The sequence below is a fragment of the Trichomycterus rosablanca genome, chromosome 3, assembly GCF_030014385.1.
Source record: "Trichomycterus rosablanca isolate fTriRos1 chromosome 3, fTriRos1.hap1, whole genome shotgun sequence".
Taxonomy (NCBI): Eukaryota; Metazoa; Chordata; class Actinopteri; order Siluriformes; family Trichomycteridae; genus Trichomycterus; species Trichomycterus rosablanca.
In genome coordinates, this window is record NC_085990.1 from 5,479,209 (window position 1) to 5,498,376 (window position 19,168).

Consider the following 19,168-nt stretch of genomic DNA (forward strand, 5'->3'; position numbering starts at 1 on the left):
AAGGCATCTAGGATTTCAAACAGCCTTCTTCTCGGGAGTGCGTATAGGATGACGTAAAGACAGATCAGATTCAGGCAATAATGGTGATATTGATTAATTACACAATTAAATGATTTTCTTTTTTTATTTTCATTTGAACAACAAAAATTGTGTACATTTTATTCAGTACAGTAGCTCATGCGGCAAAATAGTTCACAGTACAGTAGACTTTAAGTTTTTCTTTCCTGAATTTTATACAATTAGCAATTTGAAGAAAATGCAATTGCAAAAACACAAATCACAAGCCTAAACAAATCACATCAACAACAAATTAAACTGAAAAACTGGAAGCATTTGTCTGGTAAAATCATTACATTTCATGACTCAAGTTGCACATTCATACAATTTGACAGTTTGGTTAGACTGCAGGGTATATATGTAGTGTTGTCAACTTCATCATTATTATGAATAACATTTCGAAAATAATTCTTAACTTTCATTTCGATTTTTAGTTAGACTAATAAACCCACTTTTCATGTCAAATTCAATGATTAAATTAAAGTTCATGAAGTTAATTTTTGTTCTATTATATTAGTTACTAGTAAGTAAAAAAACCCCAGCATTAATTATAAAAGCAAACGCTTTTATCCAAAATGACTTAAAATTATGACTGAATACAGTTCAAACAAATGAGTGTTAAGGGCCCTGTCCAGAACCCGAACAGTAGCAACTTTAACGGCAGTGGGCCTTGAACCAGCAACCTTCTGATTACTAGTCCGCCACCACTGTCCTAAAACAATGTTTGCACTGCCTTAAACATTAGTTTAGTAGTAGTAAGTCTTGTTTTAAAAAAGTGTTATCCTCCTAGTCCTGTCCACCACTGTACTGTAGAGCTTCTATTTGAGTAGCTGGATCAGCTGTGTTGGTAGCAGGAAAACCCAGTGGGCTTCTAGGACTGTTCTAAATCACTCCATTTAGATTTTTAGTTAGACTAATAAACCCACTTTTCATGTCAAATTCATTGATTAAATAAGAGGTGTGATTAACCAAGTGATTAATGTTCTTTTTTTCTATTATATACTGTTGTAGTAGTAGTAGTAGTAGAACTTTATATATATTATATAAGTTACTAGTAAGTAAAAAAACTGCATTAATTATTAATAATTTAGCAAAATGAAAGACACTTCTCCTCTGATAACTTGCTTGGCCATTGGCTGAAAAAGAAAATAAAGAAGATTTAATTGCAGACTATTGCAGGTTAATAATAAAAAATAAAAAATAAAAATATAAAAAATATATAAAATAATTATATATGGGGCATAAAATAATGCAATATACACTGAGCAGCCATAACATTAAAACCACCTCCTTGTTTCTACATTCACTGTCCATTTTATCAGCTCCACTTACAATATAGAAGCACTTTGTAGTCCATCTGTTTCTCTGCATGATGAAGGTCTAGAAAATGACCAACTCAAACAGCAGCAACAGATGAGCGATCGTCTCTGACTTTACATCTACAAGGTGGACCAACTAGGCAGGAGTGTCTAATAGACGGACAGTGATTGGACACGATATTTAAAAACTCCAGCAGCACTGCTGTGTCTGATCCACTCATACCAGCACAACACACACTAACACACCATCACCATGTCAGTGTCACTGCAGTGCTGAGAATGATCCACCACCCAAATAATACCTGCTCTGTGGTTGTGCTGTGGGGGGTCCTGACAATTGAAGAACAGGTTGAAAGCAGGCTAAAAAAGTATGTAGAAAAATAGATGGACTACAGTCAGTAATTGTAGAACTTTAAAGTGCTTCTATATGGTAAGTGGAGCTGATAAAATGGACAGTGAATGTAGAAACAAGGAGTTGGTTTTAATGTTATGGCTGATCGGTGTACATTTATTTGTTTGCACTTACCTAATTACTTGAAATTAGGCCGTTCCAGGACACTACAGTATAGGTCCGATTCCTGTCCAGAGAAATGACAATTAGCCAATTCAGCAAATGAAAAACACTTTAAGAATAAAGTGCTGTTTAATATACCAGTCCAAAATCTCATGTAAGTGTTTCACTGGGTTGTGATCTGGTGCTTCAGCAAGTGGATATGTCTTTGTAAAGGATACACAAATCAAGTTGTTTACCTCTGCTTGATGGAGAATTTTGCCAGAAAAAGTGTGGTGTGCTTTTTGTTAACGTAACTTTATTTGTTCTAATGTTAAAGCAGTTAAATTTAAGATGGTAATAAATGCTACGTATGATAATAGAATAAAATGCAGACATTATAAAATACATTTTAGATTAGATTTCTTACCTTTGGCTTGTTCCTTTTGGGCAGCTCTGGCAGTTGGTCCTTAGACAAAAAAGTGCATTTTATGATTAAACCACATGTTAAAACTTTCATTAAAAACAGAACCACTGAATTTTAAAATCTTTCATTTGAAAGACATGAAAAGTAGTAGGGCTGGCACCGATCCAATACTCCGTATCGGTATCGGTCCGATATTGGCCCAAATCACTGGAACGGAAAAGGAAAAAAGCATGCAATCCGATCCGATACTGTTGCTTAATGTAAATAAAACTTAATGTAAATAAGACCATTCAGAAATTAAAACACACTGCATTTTAAAAAATCATCTACTACTGCCACATCTAAAAACAGTTTTATGGTGTGTCTTATAAAGTGTCTACAATTGGAAGATGTGGATGTCAATCAAATGTGAAGGACCAATTAGAATTAATGGAGAGTTTGTTCTGTCATGTTTTTAGATAATTAAAAACTATTAGAATATTAAAAAACCCTGCTGGATTTTGAAGAGGACCTCTGTGGCTAAACGGGAAACGGTATAGTTTGTTTTATGGATTAATCGTTGAGGATGTAAGAGATCTCCAAGCCGGGACAAGATAGATACATTTGTTTATTTTTTATTATTTAATTGTTTTATTTTTATTGTTCATAAATAATATTTTTTATTATTTAATTTTTCATTTTTATTGTTTATAAATAATATTTTTTATTATTTATTTTATAATTTTTTCACTGCCTCTTCAAGGTGTAGACTTGAGAGTTGACAGATCTAGAATTTTACATTAAAATTATAATTTATTTGTTAAATACAGATAAAGTTGCACTTTAAATGTTATTTTAAATGTTTGTACGGTGCTGTTAAACAAACCAAAAATGCTGTTAAAGGTTCTGTGTGTAAAAGTGAAAATAAAAATAGCAGTTTTGTATAAGTGTGATGTTGTAGGTTCTGTATTTATCCCTTTAGAATATTTGTTTTACAGTATGAGCATTATTATTTAGATAGCTAGTTCAATCATAGTAAGTAAGTAAGTAAGTAAGTAAGTAAATTTTATTTATAAAGCACTCTTAAAACAACTTACGTTGACCAAAGTGCTGTACATCGAATAAGCATACATAACACAACATTATATTAAAAGAAAAAAGTAAGAACCAAATAAAAATACAGAGTAAGAGACAAAATAAAACAAATACAAATAGACTAAACAATTAAAATTAACACAGCTCCTCACTGTTCAAATGCCAGCTTATAAAGGTATGTTTTTAGGAGTGATTTAAAAACAGCGGCCGAAGGTGCTTGTCGAATATTAGGAGGTAGAGTGTTCCATAGCCTCGGAGCATAAACTGCAAATGCACGATCACCTTTTAGCTTCAAACGAGCCCTAGGAACAGTCAACAAATTCTGAGTGGCTGATCTTAAAGATCGCTGTGCGGTTGCGGGAGAAAGCATACCACTGAGATAAGCCGGGGCTTGACCATTAAGCGCTTTAAAAACAAATAAAAGCACTTTAAAATGAATCCTGTGCTGAACAGGCAGCCAATGTAGTGAGGCAAGGACTGGTGTAATATGGTTTCTTTTCTTGGTATTAGTCAGTAACCTTGCTGCTGCATTCTGGACTACCTGCAAGCGCCGCAACAGAGACTGACTAATCCCAATATACAGAGAATTACAGTAGTCAATTCTTGCAGAAATGAATGCATGAATAACTTTTTCCAGGTCAGAATAGCAGAGAAAAGGCTTAATCTTCGCAATATTTCTGAGCTGGAAGAAGCTATTCCTTACCACAGAGTTGATTTGTTTATCAAATCGGAGGTCAGAGTCAAAGATAACACCAAGATTTCTCACAGATGTTTTGACACATGTAGACAAGTGACCAAGGTTATTGGAGACACTATTGATGTGATGAGGACCCCCAAAAACGATAACCTCTGACTTGCTTTCATTCAGCTGAAGAAAATTGTCAGCCATCCACCTCTTTATGTCCTCAAGACAACTGCTAAGAGATGTTATTGAGCCATTGTCATTCGGTCTAATGGGAAGATAAAGCTGTATGTCATCAGCATACAGGTGAAAGCTGACATTGTGCTTCCTAATTATTTGACCCAATGGCAGCATATAGAGAGAAAAAAGGAGGGGCCCTAGTATGGACCCTTGTGGAACACCACAAGAGACATCAGCAGAAGAAGAGAAATAGCTGCTAATATTCACTGAAAAGGTTCTATTCTTAAAATAAGATATGAACCAATTCAGGGCCTCTCCCTGTAACCCCACCCACTTTTCCAGGCGACCAACAAGTATGTCATGGTCAACAGTATCAAAAGCAGAACTAAGGTCCAATAAAATGAGGATGGCACAATTTCCCTCATCAACAGTAAGTAGCAAGTCATTTGTCACCTTCAGAAGAGCAGATTCAGTGCTGTGCATAGACTTAAAGCCAGATTGAAAAATCTCAAAAATACCATCTCTACTCAAAAATGGTAAAAGCTGAGAATATACAACCTTTTCCAGCAATTTAGCCAAGAATGGTAATTTAGAAATCGGCCTATAGTTACTAACCACTGTAGCATCAAGATTATGCTTTTTGAGCAGAGGTGTAACTACAGCATGTTTAAAGCATGCTGGAACAGTACCAGTGGCAAGGGAAGTATTAATGATATCCAGGACAAAAGGTCCTAATATATCAAATGTCTCCCTAACTATCTGTGGGGGCATCACATCAAGTGGGGAGGTTGTTGGCTTTGTTTTCAGCACCAAATCTGTTAATTCGGAGATTGAAACAGCCTCAAACTTTTCAAACACACCTGGGCACGGCGGTGGAAGTGGAGAATCTATACCCAAGTAAGTAATGCCAGACCTAATTGTTTCAGTTTTTTCCACAAAAAAGTTTAAAAACTCTTCACATACTCTAGGAGAAGGAACATTTCCAACTTCGGGTGATGATTTAAGTAAAGAATTTATTGTACTGAACAGTACTTTAGTTCTCAATAGTGCATTGAGACATGTATTATTACTGCTCAGTTGTTTGAGAGGGGAAATGACGGTATCGGATTGGTATCGGTATCAGCAGATACTCAATTTGCAGTATCGGTATCGGACATAAAAAAGTGGTATCGAGCCAGCCCTGAAAAGTAGCAACTACAAGGTTTGAACTTACCCTAGGAGGTAGAACTGGTCCGTTCTGATAGATTGGCTCATTAGGTTCTAGTCAAACATAATAAAAATACTTTAAAAACAAGTACATTCTCTCTCTCTCTCTCTCTCTCTCTCTCTCTCTCTCTCTCTCTCTCCTTCACCTTGCTAAAGTCTCACTTACTTTGTACTCGAGGAAGTGAAATTTGAGATTCGTTCACTGCATCGCTGTTGCTATATGTGTGATCTGTCTGTTGAATATTAAGTTGTGCTATAATCACAAGAAAAGAAAATATAGAAAATGAAGTTGTTTTAAATTTTATAGTAAAACAAGGTTTATAAAACAACTATTTATAAAATGAAACAACAATTATTGCAGTGTGTATATGTGAAATTGTGTAATTATCACTTACTTGGTGAGCTTATCGTTCCCAAAGGTTTTGGAGACTTTCTAGGACTGTTAGAAATGTAGGGTACATTTTAAAAAAGACATATGTATTGTATTGCTGAGCTCATTACACTTAATTTCAAGGTTCCTTAATTAACTACGCAAGAGTAAATCAGGGGGAAAAAACTAGAAACTATTTAAATGTAATTCATTGCAGCAGAATAACATACACGATGCATAATAGTATTCTAAAATAAATGTAAAATAAATAACATAACACATATGCAGACTCTATAATAAAGTGCAATGCCCATGTGATTACATGAGCTGTATTATAAATTACAGTATCCTAACATGCTGTAAATTACATCGCAACATGTGTTTATTTGATAATAAATGTCAGAATTCAAGTTACAGTCTACCAGTAAGTACTGTAAATTACAATATGCTCACGCACTGTGAAATAGATTATGCCTGCATATTATTATTATGAAGTTAGGCATATAAAATCACAGGATACTGTATGATAGACAACAATACACTTAAATGTATATAATAAGCAACAGTATTTTATATGTAATGTATATTAAATCACAGTATATTTACAGGTACCCTACAATAAATTAGTGTATATTCATGGTACTGTATAATAAATTACAATAAATTACTCACTTCTATTGTATAAAATACTTACAGTATACTTACATGTTCCTTATATTAAACCATAGTACACTTAAATGTACTGTATAATACATTACACAATAGAGTAGACCCTTCACTTACGAATGTAATTGGTTCTGAAGGGCTGTTCTTAAGTCAAAATGTTCGTTAGTTAAACCTATTTTTCCCAAAGAAATAATGTAAATAGAATTAATCCATGCCAGACCTCCCAAACCACCCCCTTACCTAACCTTTCTAATGTCTTAAATGGTCTTTTTTGTTATAAATACAAGTATATTTTCCCTTAAATCTTAAATTATAGAATAGATAATACTGTAATAAACAATAATAAACAACAATACACAGTAGGACTGTACTGTACATAAAACACACATTTCAGTACAGTATGTGTGCTGTACCATACACCATAATACATTTCCTTCTTTTTATATAAAATGTATCTACCAGAAACAACAATAACACTCATATTTCTGTATTATTTCCTTCTTTATTTCAATAGTGTTGTATTTTGTAGGTGTAATTGCTCGAAAGAAAGAATACTTTACTGAGCCGAGTTCCTTCTTCTCTCTCACTCACTGTTCGTACGTTAAGTTGATAAAGATCGTTCATAACCCAAAATGTTCGTATGGTAAACCGTTCATAACTCAAGGGTCTACTGCACTTAAATGTTCTGTATAACAGTTAGGTATATGTAAATGACCTATTAATAACCTACATAATACTTACATATATAGTTTAATAATCTACAAAGTACCTATGTGTACTATATATCCAATAACAGCATACACATGTGTACTGTATGTCAAGATACATTTTATTTATGCCCTTTGTCCCACCAGATTCTGGACCCAAGTGCAAGGACTGGACAGAATTAGAATAACTAAGAAATGAAAGATGAATATAATAATAAATAGATATACATAGAAATCCATGAGTTTATATCACTAGAGGCGCCCAAAGCAGGATTTCATTTTAGGCTGAACAGTGCAAGAGAATGACACAGTGCTTGTAATTGCTTTAGCGTTGTTACTAATAATAATAATAATAATACATTTTATTTATATAGCGCTTTTCAAGATACTCAAAGACGCTTGTTAAAGACTAATGTTTCTCTGATATTCAACATTCAATCAATTAACTTAGAGATTTAAATATGTAGTGCCGAACATACTTGTTTATTTACTTTTGTTGTTAGCAGTGACAAGTATTGGGATTTAGACTTACCTGAGGTGAGTTATGAGGAAGTAGAGAAGCACAGCCAAAATCTCCACACCTAGAATAGTACCCACTGCAATGCCAGCTGCTGCACCAGGGCTAAGTTCAGACGAAATGGCTATACATACCCACATAAACACAGGAAAAACATAATCTGATAAAGAATCACAGGGGTAAAAGGTGTTCTACTCTGCACCTGTTTGTTATATAGGGTACTAAATGAGGACTTTAACACCTTGGCAAAGTGCACTCTCAAGCCATCTGTAAAGTAAATTACTATTTCTTTGTTCTTTGCCATTTAGTTAGTCCTGAATTCTGTGATTCTGGCTTTTACTGTTTATTACTATCATCATGTATTAATGCTTTTTTAGTCTGTCTGCTGCTGCCTGTACCAACATTCCCTCCTGCATAGAATCCACAGAAAAATACCCGACTTAGTCTGGAATAACAGTTCCAAGAGAAAGCGGTTCACCATCAGAGGAACTGGAGAATCTTTAAAAAGAAACTGGTGAGTTAAAGAGCCAACAGATCAATCATCTGCCCCTCCATGCCCCCTCTGCTGGCTTTAAATGGCAAGATAGAAGGGCATTATCCTGTAACCATGCCCAGCCACTGATCTTTAAGGGAGCTGGGGTCAATTACAAATTGCCTTGGCCCCTAGACAGCTTTTTTTACCAGTTACAGGCACTTTATCATTACAGGTTGGTACTCCCTACAACATCTATATTTAGCTTAATACTTCATGCCATTCATATTTCAATCTGTGACATGCTGGCAAAAATTACACAAATTGTAATGATGCATATTTTTGCTTATCTGATATTGCAAAGAAGACAGAAATCCTCTGATATGTTGCATACTAGCTAGATGATTTGAAGGGTGTCCTTTTTATTATTGGTATCCAGTGCTGGAAGTGGGGGGAAAAGTGCTGGTACTTACAGTATTTGTTGACAGAATGGAACAGATGAGCATCACATTGTGCCCCCTGGGTCATTATTGACATGATATGGAGAGATAAAAATTGAGTACCAGCAACTTTTAAGGAGTGCCGGTACGCAAGAAAAAGTCATGGTGTGGCACAAAATAAATGTAGAAGTTCCAGTATTGCATACTAGTGAGTACTGTCTCAATTCAAGCACTGTTGTTATCACATCTGGTTCAAATACACAGCTTTTAACTAATATGAACAATAAGATCAGTCTCACCTGTCACTCTCAGGTTGTAAAGTGCAGTGGTTCTGATATTGGTGACACTGTTCCAGGCAGTACAGTTGTAATTCCCACTGTCTTTCAGCTCACTGTTCTTTTTGATGTACAGGGGTGTATCTCCAGCACTTATGCCATTCACTGTCCATCTCACAGTGGCAGACGGTACAGATTCATATGAGCAGAGAAGCAGAATGTCTGAGCCCTCCTCTATATTATGTGTGCCCAGTATGGTCACATCTGGTCCATCTGCCACAAACATACAATATATTCATTTTGATTTTCATTTCATTTTATTTTTATGTTTTAACACAGATTTCTACTGGTCAGGGCTGTGGTGGGTCTGGGTTTCTTGGAAAATACAATGTTGAACTTCTGAGTGAGTACCTTTAATTCATTCGATCAGCATACAGCATATATACATATATATATATACCGTATATACATATATACACACACACACACACACACACACACACACTGATCAGCCATAACATTAAGACCACCTCCTTGTTTATACACTCACTGTCCATTTTATCAGCTCCACTTACCATATAGAAACACTTTGTAGTTCTACAATTATTGACTGTAGTCCATCTGTTTCTCTACATACTTTTTTAGCCCCCTTTCATGCTGTTCTTCAATGGTCAGGACCCCCACAGGACCACCACAGAGCAGGTATTATTTAGGTGGTGGATCATTCTCAGCACTGCAGTGACACTGACATGGTGGTGGTGTGTTAGTGTGTGTTGTGCTGGTATGAGTGGATCAGACACAGCAGCGCTGCTGGAGTTTTTAAATACAGTGTCCACTCACTGTCCACTCTATTAGACACTCCTACCTAGTTGGTCCACCTTGTAGATGTAAAGTCAGAGACGATCGCTCATCTGTTGCTGCTGTTTGAGTTGGTCATCTTCTAGACCTTCATCAGTGGTCACAGGACGCTGCCCACGGGGCGCTGTTGGCTGCATATGTTTGGTTGGTGGACTATTCTTAGTCCAGCAGTGACAGTGAGGTGTTTAAAAACTCCATCAGCGCTGCTGTGTCTGATCCACTCATACCAGCACAACACACACTAACACACCACCACCATGTCAGTGTCACTGCAATGATCCACCACCTAAATAATACTTGCTCTGTGGTGGTCCTGTGGTGGTCCTGTGGTGGTCCTGACCATTGAAGAACAGCATGAAAGGGGGCTAACAAAGCGTGCAGTGAAACAGATGGACTATAGTCAGTAATTGTAGAACTACAAAGTGCTTCTATATGGTAAGTGGAGCTGATAAAATGGACTGAGTGTAGAAACAAGGAGGTGGTTTTAATGTTATGGCTGATCAGTATATATATATATATATATATAAATATATATATACTGTATATATATATACAGGTGCTGGTCTTAAAATTAGAATATCATGAAAAAGTTTATTTATTTCAGTAATTCCATTCAAAAAGTGAAACTTTCATTCATTACACACAGACTGATATATTTCAAATGTTTATTTATTTTAATGTTGATGATTATAACTGACAACTAATGAAAACCCCAAATTCAGTATCTCAGAAAATTTGAATATTGAAGACACCTGGTGCCACACTCTAATCAGCTAATTAACTCAAAACACCTGCAAAGGCCTTTAAATGGTCTCTCAGTCTAGTTCTTTAGGCTACACAATCATGGGGAAGACTGCTGACTTGACAGTTGTCCAAAAGACGACCATTGACACCTTGCACAAGGAGGGCAAGACACAAAAGGTCATTGCTAAAGAGGCTGGCTGTTCACAGAGCTCTGTGTCCAAGCACATTAATAGAGAGGCGAAGGGAAGGAAAAGATGTGGTAGAAAAAAATTTACAAGCAGTAGGGATAACCGCACCCTGGAGAGGATTGTGAAACAAAACCCATTCAAAAATGTGGGGGAGATTCACAAAGAGTGGACTGCAGCTGGAGTCAGTGCTTCAAGAACCACCACGCACAGACGAATGCAAGACATGGGTTTCAGCTGTTGCATTCCTTGTGTCAAGCCACTCTTGAACAAGAGACAGCGTCAGAAGCGTCTCGCCTGGGCTAAAGGAAAGAAAAGGACTGCTGAGTGGTCCAAAGTTATGTTCTCTGATGAAAGTAAATTTTGCATTACCTTTGGAAATCAAGGTCCCAGAGTCTGGAGGAAGAGAGGAGAGGCACAGAATCCACGTTGCTTGACGTTGCCAGTGTAAAGTTTCCACAGTCAGTGATGGTTTGGAGTGCCATGTCATCTGCTGGTGTTGGTCCACTGTGTTTTCTGAGGTCCAAGGTCAACGCAGCCGTCTACCAGGAAGTTTTAGAGCACTTCATGCTTCTTGCTGCTGACCAACTTTATGGAGATGCAGATTTCATTTTCCAACAGGACTTGGCACCTGCACACAGTGCCAAAGCTACCAGTACCTGGTTTAAGGACCATGGTATCCCTGTTCTTAATTGGCCAGCAAACTCGCCTGACCTTAACCCCATAGAAAATCTATGGGGTATTATGAAGAGGAAGATGCGATACGCCAGACCCAACAATTCAGAAGAGCTGAAGGCCACTATCAGAGCAACCTGGGCTCTCATAACACCTGCGCAGTGCCACAGACTGATGGACTCCATGCCACGCCGCATTGCTGCAGTAATCCAGGCAAAAGGAGCCCCAACTAAGTATTGAGTGCTGTACATGCTCATACTTTTCATCTTCATACTTTTCAGTTGGCCAACATTTCTAAAAATCCTTTTTTTTGTATTGGTCTTAAGTAATATTCTAATTTTCTGAGATACTGAATTTGGGGTTTTCATTAGTTGTCAGTTATAATCATCAACATTAAAAGAAATAAACATTTGAAATATATCAGTCTGTGTGTAATGAATGAATATAATATACAAGTTTCACTTTTTGAATGGAATTACTGAAATAAATCAACTTTTTCATAATATTCAGCACCAGCACCTGTATATATACAATATATATATATATATATATATATATATATATATACAGTATATATATACACATATACATATGTATATATATATATGAATTTTTTTTGCACTGGGGCCCATGAGCTCCGATAATCATGTATAATCATCAATAATACTTACAGTTCACATTCATTCTGTAAGTAGAGGAAATGGAGCTGACTGGGTTGCTGATTGTACAGCGGTATTCACCAACGTCTGTTCTCTTCACCGGACTGAAAATCACTGAACTGTTATCATCTGAGAACATAATGTTGCCGCCAGGAACCAGAAGTGTACCGTCCCTCATCCACTCTGTGGTAACAATGGTGCCATTTCCTGTACAAGTGAGGTTGGCAGAGCTTCGATCTTCTATAAGAATTTCCTCAGGGACTGTAAGAGTTATTCCAGACACTGCCTCTGTGAGGAATGAAAAACAAGACAAGTTACTACTGTACTGGCATTGTGTTGTAAAACAGGCCACCCTAAGAGGATGGGGGTCCCTGCTGAGTCAGGTTCCTCTCAAGGTTTCTTCCTGTAATTTTAAGGGAGTTTTTCCTTGCCACTGTCGCCCTCGGCTTGCTTAATAGGGGTTTTTTGTCTGTTGGTCCTGGGTTCTGTAAAGTTGCCTTGAGACAATGTCCATTGTAAAATGCGCTATATAAATAAATTTGACTTGACTAAAACCACTGATAAATGAACATCCTTTTATTACAAACATTTTGTAAGATCAAAAATGTACAAATAAATGTAATGACCTTTAATACATTTAAAAGACCTTTTATGTTTTGGTTGACCAAAATGATTGTACGAGGGTTCTTCAAAAAGTTTCCGCACTTTTTAAAGACTATATAGACTTTCCTACATAGTCACGCCCCCTCCGACACGTGGGCAGCAGCCGAATGCATCTTATCACCTACACTTTGACAAGTGCAGTGCAGCTTAGCGTCGTGTACGGAGAGACACACCCTGAGAGCACTCTTTTCTCATCTCTGTGCAGGCGCCTCCAATCAGCCAGCAGATGTCGTAATTGTACCTGTCATGAGAGAGAGACCCCATTCGGCTTAGTCCCGCCCATCTGAACAACAGGCCAATCGTTGTTTATGTGGCTGCTCAGCCTCAGCCGACAGGCAGAGCTGAGATTGTATCAGCTTTTTAATGGCATCAGCAAAAGTGTTTTTGGTTGAGCGTGTAGCCATCGATGTGCCGCTGCTTTCACATCATCATCACGTGAAAATCTTCTTCCCCTTAAAGCTTCTTTGACCATCTAAATAGGTTAAAATCAAATTGCGCTTAATCCAGACTATAAGCTATCTCTGTCAGTCTCTCAGACACGACCGATTACTGCTCCTCCTCCCACCCTCACCGTTTAAAACCAAAATATAAAAGTGCGGAAACTTTTTGAAGATCCCTCATAATTAACAATTTTTATTTTAAAAAATTGGTCAGGCAAAAGAACAGTGAAAAGTTTATAGAATATTTACACCGACCAGGCATAACATTATGAGCACTGACAGGTGAAGTGAATAACACTGATTATCTCTTCATCACAGCACCTGTTAGTGGGTGGGATATATTAGGCAGCAAGTGAACATTTTACTCTCAAACTCGATGTGTTAGAAGCAGGAAAAATGGGCGAGCGTGAGGATTTGAGCGAGTTTGACAAGGGACAAATTGTGATGGCTAGACGACTGGGACAGAGCATCTCCAAAACTGCAGCTCTTGTGGGGTGTTCCCGGTCTGCAGTGGTCAGTATCTATCAAAAGTGCTTCAAGGAAGGAACAGTGGTAAACCGGTGACAGGGTCATGGGCGGCCAAGGCTCATTGATGCACGTGGGGAGCGAAGGCTGGTCCGTGTGGTCCGATCCAACAGAGGAGCTACTGTAGCTTAAATTGCTGAAGAAGTTAAAGCTGGTTCTGATAGAAAGGTGTCAGACTCCATGTCTCAACGGGTCAGGGATGTTTTGGCAGTAAAAGGGGGACCAACACAATATTAGAAAGGTGGTCATAATGTTATGCCTGATAGGTGTATATTACACCAATTTGAAACACTTCACAATAAGCTGGTAGAGGGATCATGATTAAATTTGCCAGTCAAGAAACTTTAATATGCTAAGAGCCATACATCAATTTCATGCAGAAGTGTAGATAGACAGGACTCTGGACAGGTCGCCAGTCCATCACAGGGCACACACACTTGCAATTTTTGTATTTCTAATTCACCTGACAGCATGTCTTTGGACTTGTGGGAGGAAACCAAAGCACAGACATAGAATAATACTGAGTTTCTTACCAAACACCTTGAGTAAAGTCTTATCCTCTGTTTGTACTCCATCCTCTGATGTAAAAGTCAAGTTGTACTCTCCAGAGTCGGCCATGGTCAGTACACGTAGCTCCAGAGCACCTGTAGTCCCGTTTAAAAAGGCCCGACCTGTATAGCTAGGGTCTACATTCTCAGGCCCCGGGGGAGTGAACGTGATTACACTTTTGCCATTAAAGCTCCATCTGATTGAGTCTGTTGGCTGAGGGAGCTCAAGGGTTTCAAACACCACACTTTCTCCTACTTCCCCGTTCACTGGTCCTGGTGGTAACAGTTCCTGTCCGTGAATAAAGCCTGGGGGAGAGAATTTTATTTTTATTTTCTTCTTCTTTAATAAATGACAGACCAGAGATGAGCAGGGAAATTAGGCCCTTAGGACCCTGATACTGGGCAGCACCCACTCTGTCAAAGTGACACATTTTTTATATTTAAAAACACACAAGGTTTATGGGGTTTTTTTTTTTGTTTGTTTATGCATGTTCTCCCCTTTTTCTCCCTTTTAGCGCGTACAATTGCCCGCTTGCGTCATGCTTCCTCTCCACCAATGCCGATCCCTGCTCTGATTGAGAAGAACGAAGCTAACCTACGCCCTCTCCGACACATGGGCAGCAGCCATATGCATCTTATCACCTACACTTTGACGAGTGCAGTGCAGCTCAGCACTGTGTACAGAGAGACACACCCTGACAGCACGTCTCTTTTCCCATCTCTGTGCAGGCACCATCAATTAGCCATCAGAGGTCGTAATTGCATTAGTTATCCGGCTTAATCCCACCCCTATCTGAACAACAGGCCAATCGTTGTTCATGTGGCTGCTCAGCCCAGCCGGCAGGCAGAGCTGAGAGTCAATACGATGTATTCGAGATCCCAGCTCTGGTTCCAGCGTGTGTTTTTACCGCTGCACCACCTGAGTGGCTGGTTCATGTATATATTTAATCTAATTAAGTGGATTTCTCCTTACTATAAATGTTTAAGTCTGCAGGTAATAGTGCAGGTAATTACTAACGTTCACATTAATCATAATAATTAATAGGCATTCAATTTGAGCTGACTCCCATTTTGGCTTTATAATTAAATAAGCTTAAATTCCCCACAGACACACTTTATGCCTCTAGCTATGTGCTTTGTGTAGGACAGTCACTTGCCCTCAGTAGACTTCCTTATCAATGGTCCCTAAGTTAATTAGGCTATTTCTAAATGAATCTAAAAGAAGTTAGTGTAATTATGAACAGAAAATAAACGTAAGTATAATTGTCTGTTTTATCCTGGTCAGGGTTACAGTGGGTCTGTTTTATTAGGCGAAAGGCAGGAAACACCCCGGACAGGCCACCAGTGCACAACGGTGCAGATTCATACCCAAACACACACACACACACACATTCATGCTTATGGCAATTTTTAATACCTCCAACCGACTGCATGTCTTTGAAAACCAGAGCAATTACCTGGAGGAAATGCACACAAACACAGAGAGAACATGCAAACTATACACAGAAACACCTGAACCCAGGTCCTTCTTTCTTTCCCCCCCCCCCCCAATTTTGTCCCCTAATCTAGTCGTGTCCAATTACCCTGATTGCGTCCTCTATACTGATTCGACCCTTCACCACTGACTGAGGACGCCTCTCAACTGACACACGCCCCCTCCGGCACAGACTGCATGTTTCACCTGCACGAGTCGAGTTCATACACTGACGGGCACTGTGTACGGAGGGCCACACCCCCATCAGCATTATTTCCCAGCCCTGTGCAGGCGCCATCAGTCATCCAGCAGGGGCCGCAGTTGCACCAGTTATGAGGACCTAGGATCCGACTTTTTACCCCTGTGAACAACAGCCAATCATTGTTTATGCAGCCGTCCAGCCCAGTCGGAAAGGCAGAGCTGAGATTCGATACGATGTATTTGAAACCCCAATTGTAGCGTACTTTTTTACCGCTGCGCCACCTGAGCGGTCACCCAGGTCCGTCTTGTTTTAAGGTGACTATGCTATCCACTGCGCCACCATGCTGCCCCAAGACCTTACATTTTCTAATCCACTATACAACTTTATAGAAAACCCAGTTAAGTGTTTCTTAGAGGGATAGTAAATGAAATGGTATGAGGGTATGAGGTATGAGTTTTGTTAAAACACCATCATAAACCCATAATTCAGTTCAATTATTGCTAAATTTTGTGTTTAGAGCAATTCCAGAGTTAATCCATCATTAAGAATCCGACAGTTGATTAAAAGATTATAAGTATAAAAAGGAAAAAAAGATAAATAAAATATTCTGAAACATGGAGGCAAGGTTAACACAAGTTATAAGTCTATAAAGAAATGGTTTTCTTATAAACAAGCCCTACTTGTTTAGATAAAAGTAAATGCAGTGCTTGTATTTTGGAGTATCACTTTTAAAATCTGTTCTTACCTGTAAGCAGAGCGATGATCAGAAAAGTCACAAGAGCTTGCTCCATGTTTTCTGTAATGTGGACTTTTATTTCAGGTTGGTTTCACATTCACATTATATCGCTCTGAGGTCAATAAAGCACTGGGAACGGGCATTTACCGAGAGAACTTCCTCATACTGAAGTGGCCTCTGGTTTAGGGCTTCTTTGATATGGATGTGCAATAAAAATTAATAAAGCATAAATAATGTCTAAAAATCATTCAAATGAAATCATTTAGTACATAGTGAATGTTTTTTACAGTGTTTACTTCTGAAGTGTGTTATTTAATTCCAATTGTGAAGGTATTTTATGGCAAAATTCTATCTGAACACAAAATCCATTATACAGGAAATGATAAAACGTCCCTCACATCAGTTTACAGGAAACTTACCTGATTATTCCAGAGAGAGAGAGAGAGAGAAAAGAGAAAGAGCCAGATATGTACACGAGTGTCACACACTCCCCCCCCCCCCCCCCCCCAAAAATGATATTTTAATTACCATTTTATCTATATACTTGTTCTTTTTTCATTTATTTATATATATACAGTACTACATGAATGCTTTGACAATACAAATATGTGAATTTGTCATGTCAATAAAGCACATTGAACTGAACTGAACTGAACTGAACTGAGAGTGAAAGAGAGAGAGAGAGAGAGAGAGAGAGAGAGAGAGAGAGAGAGAGTTATTGGAGAAGCCAAACACAAGCACAGAGTAAAATGCGGTGCTATTCGGCCCTACATCGACAGTACACTGTAGCTGATTACCTGAGTACAGTAACTGACATCAAACACAGAACCACACTGACTAGATACAGACTCAGTGCTCACAAGCTGGCCATCGAGACCGGTCGCTACAAGAACTCCTGGCTCCCCACGGAACAAAGAGTGTGTACACAGTGCAACACCAATACCACAGAGACTGAGCTGCACTTTTTAACTGAGTGTCCAAAACACTCAAACACTACAGGAGGTGTACTAGAAAACATTTCACTGTAGCAGCTCAGTACATATCTGCCTGCAACAATCTGAGAGACACGGACTGATCCACCCAAACACAAAAAGCCCTGATGGACCCACACAGAGATAAAGTTTGATATGCACATCTGTTTTTATTCTATTTTTCTTTTTTATGTTTCTTTTTTAAATTTGATATTTTACTAAAATTCTTTCTTTTTGTATATTTATATAAATGTCTTTTCTATGCTTTGGCAATACTGTAACCACCACAACAGTCATGCTAATAAAGCTCTTTGAATTGAATTGAATTGAATTGAATTGAGAGAGAGACCTTTGGAAGTACTCAGCAGTCACACTCGATCATCTCAGCCAATAACTTAAATAAATAAAATAAATAACAAACAGTAATAAAAACAATACTATAAAGAGTAGGTCAGTGTTTATTGACTACAGTCCAGAAAGGCTGTGTGTTTTTTAAAATCTTTTTTTATTGTGTGATCTCAAGATAACAACAGTTGTTTAATTATGATCACTCACTCACTCACTTTCTTAACCGCTTATACAATCAGGGTCGCGGGGGGTGCTGGAGCCTATCCCAGCTTTTCAATGGGTGCAAGACACACAGTAACCTCCTGGACGGGGCGCCAGTCCATCGCAGGGCAGACACACACACACACACACCTATAGGGCAATTTAATTCAGTGTCTCCAATTAACCTGACTGCACGTTTTTGAACTGTGGGAGGAAACCAGAGCTCCCAGAGGAAACCCACGCAGACACGGGGAGAACATGCACACAGAAAGGGCCCGGACCGCCACGTCTGGGGATCAAACCCAGGACCTTCGTGCTGGGAGGCGACAGCGCTACCCACTGAGCCACCGCGCCGCCTTTATTATGATCACAATTTTTTAATTATCAAATGCACAAGCTGCATCTGTTTGTTCTGTACATCACATACATCACATCATGAATCCATGCCTCCGTGTTTACTTTGATCAGGGACTGACAGGAGGAAATAACTGCTTGTTTATCAGTGCTGCACAATGTCCAAATGACTGTTCGTCACTTAATAAGATTTGCCAGCTTTTGTGAGGTGCACACAAAATATCTTACAGTGAAATGACAGAAAAACTGTGATCTGATCATTAAGATGTTCACAGTTCAGCTTTTCTGTGGTATTCAAGAATAATACAATCTGTTCTGTGAAATGGGAAGGAATTCGCTGTGGCCCACTGGAGTTGATACTGGTGATAAAAGAGTAAAAAAAAAAAGACCACTTAATACACAAAAATGTATTATTGTTTTTTTTATTGTATATGAAGCTTTTAACAGTGTTGTAAAATAAAATATATTATTTGGAACAATAAAAGTCTCTGACTGAGGAAATAGGACGGAATTTAAAGGCTAGTTTATATAAAAATATACTGCTCAAAAAAGTCTTCAGTGTTTAATCTGTCTTTTTAGGCAGCAAAAGTGATCTGAATTAATTGCACCTGCTTTTTTCTATTATATTTATGCATTTTCTCATGTTTCTCCCCAATTTAGCGTAGTCAATTTGTCTTCCGCTGCTGGGGGATCCCTGATTGCA

General features: G+C 38.2%; 1 protein-coding gene across 1 annotated transcript; it reads right to left on the bottom strand.

Annotated features, from left to right (window-relative positions):
* Nucleotides 1-161: 161 nt before the first annotated feature.
* LOC134310203 (carcinoembryonic antigen-related cell adhesion molecule 6-like) lies at nucleotides 162-16,765 on the bottom strand. Its single transcript, XM_062991737.1, has 11 exons — nucleotides 16,601-16,765; nucleotides 14,165-14,485; nucleotides 12,016-12,291; nucleotides 8,907-9,155; nucleotides 7,711-7,819; nucleotides 5,831-5,874; nucleotides 5,602-5,688; nucleotides 5,443-5,489; nucleotides 2,297-2,335; nucleotides 1,903-1,954; nucleotides 162-1,193 (listed from the first exon to the last, which is right to left on the bottom strand). Exons 1-10 carry the CDS (start codon nucleotides 16,644-16,646, stop codon nucleotides 1,907-1,909), a joined length of 1,266 nt encoding a protein of 421 aa, XP_062847807.1. The 5' UTR covers nucleotides 16,647-16,765; the 3' UTR covers nucleotides 162-1,193; nucleotides 1,903-1,906.
* Nucleotides 16,766-19,168: the final 2,403 nt, after the last annotated feature.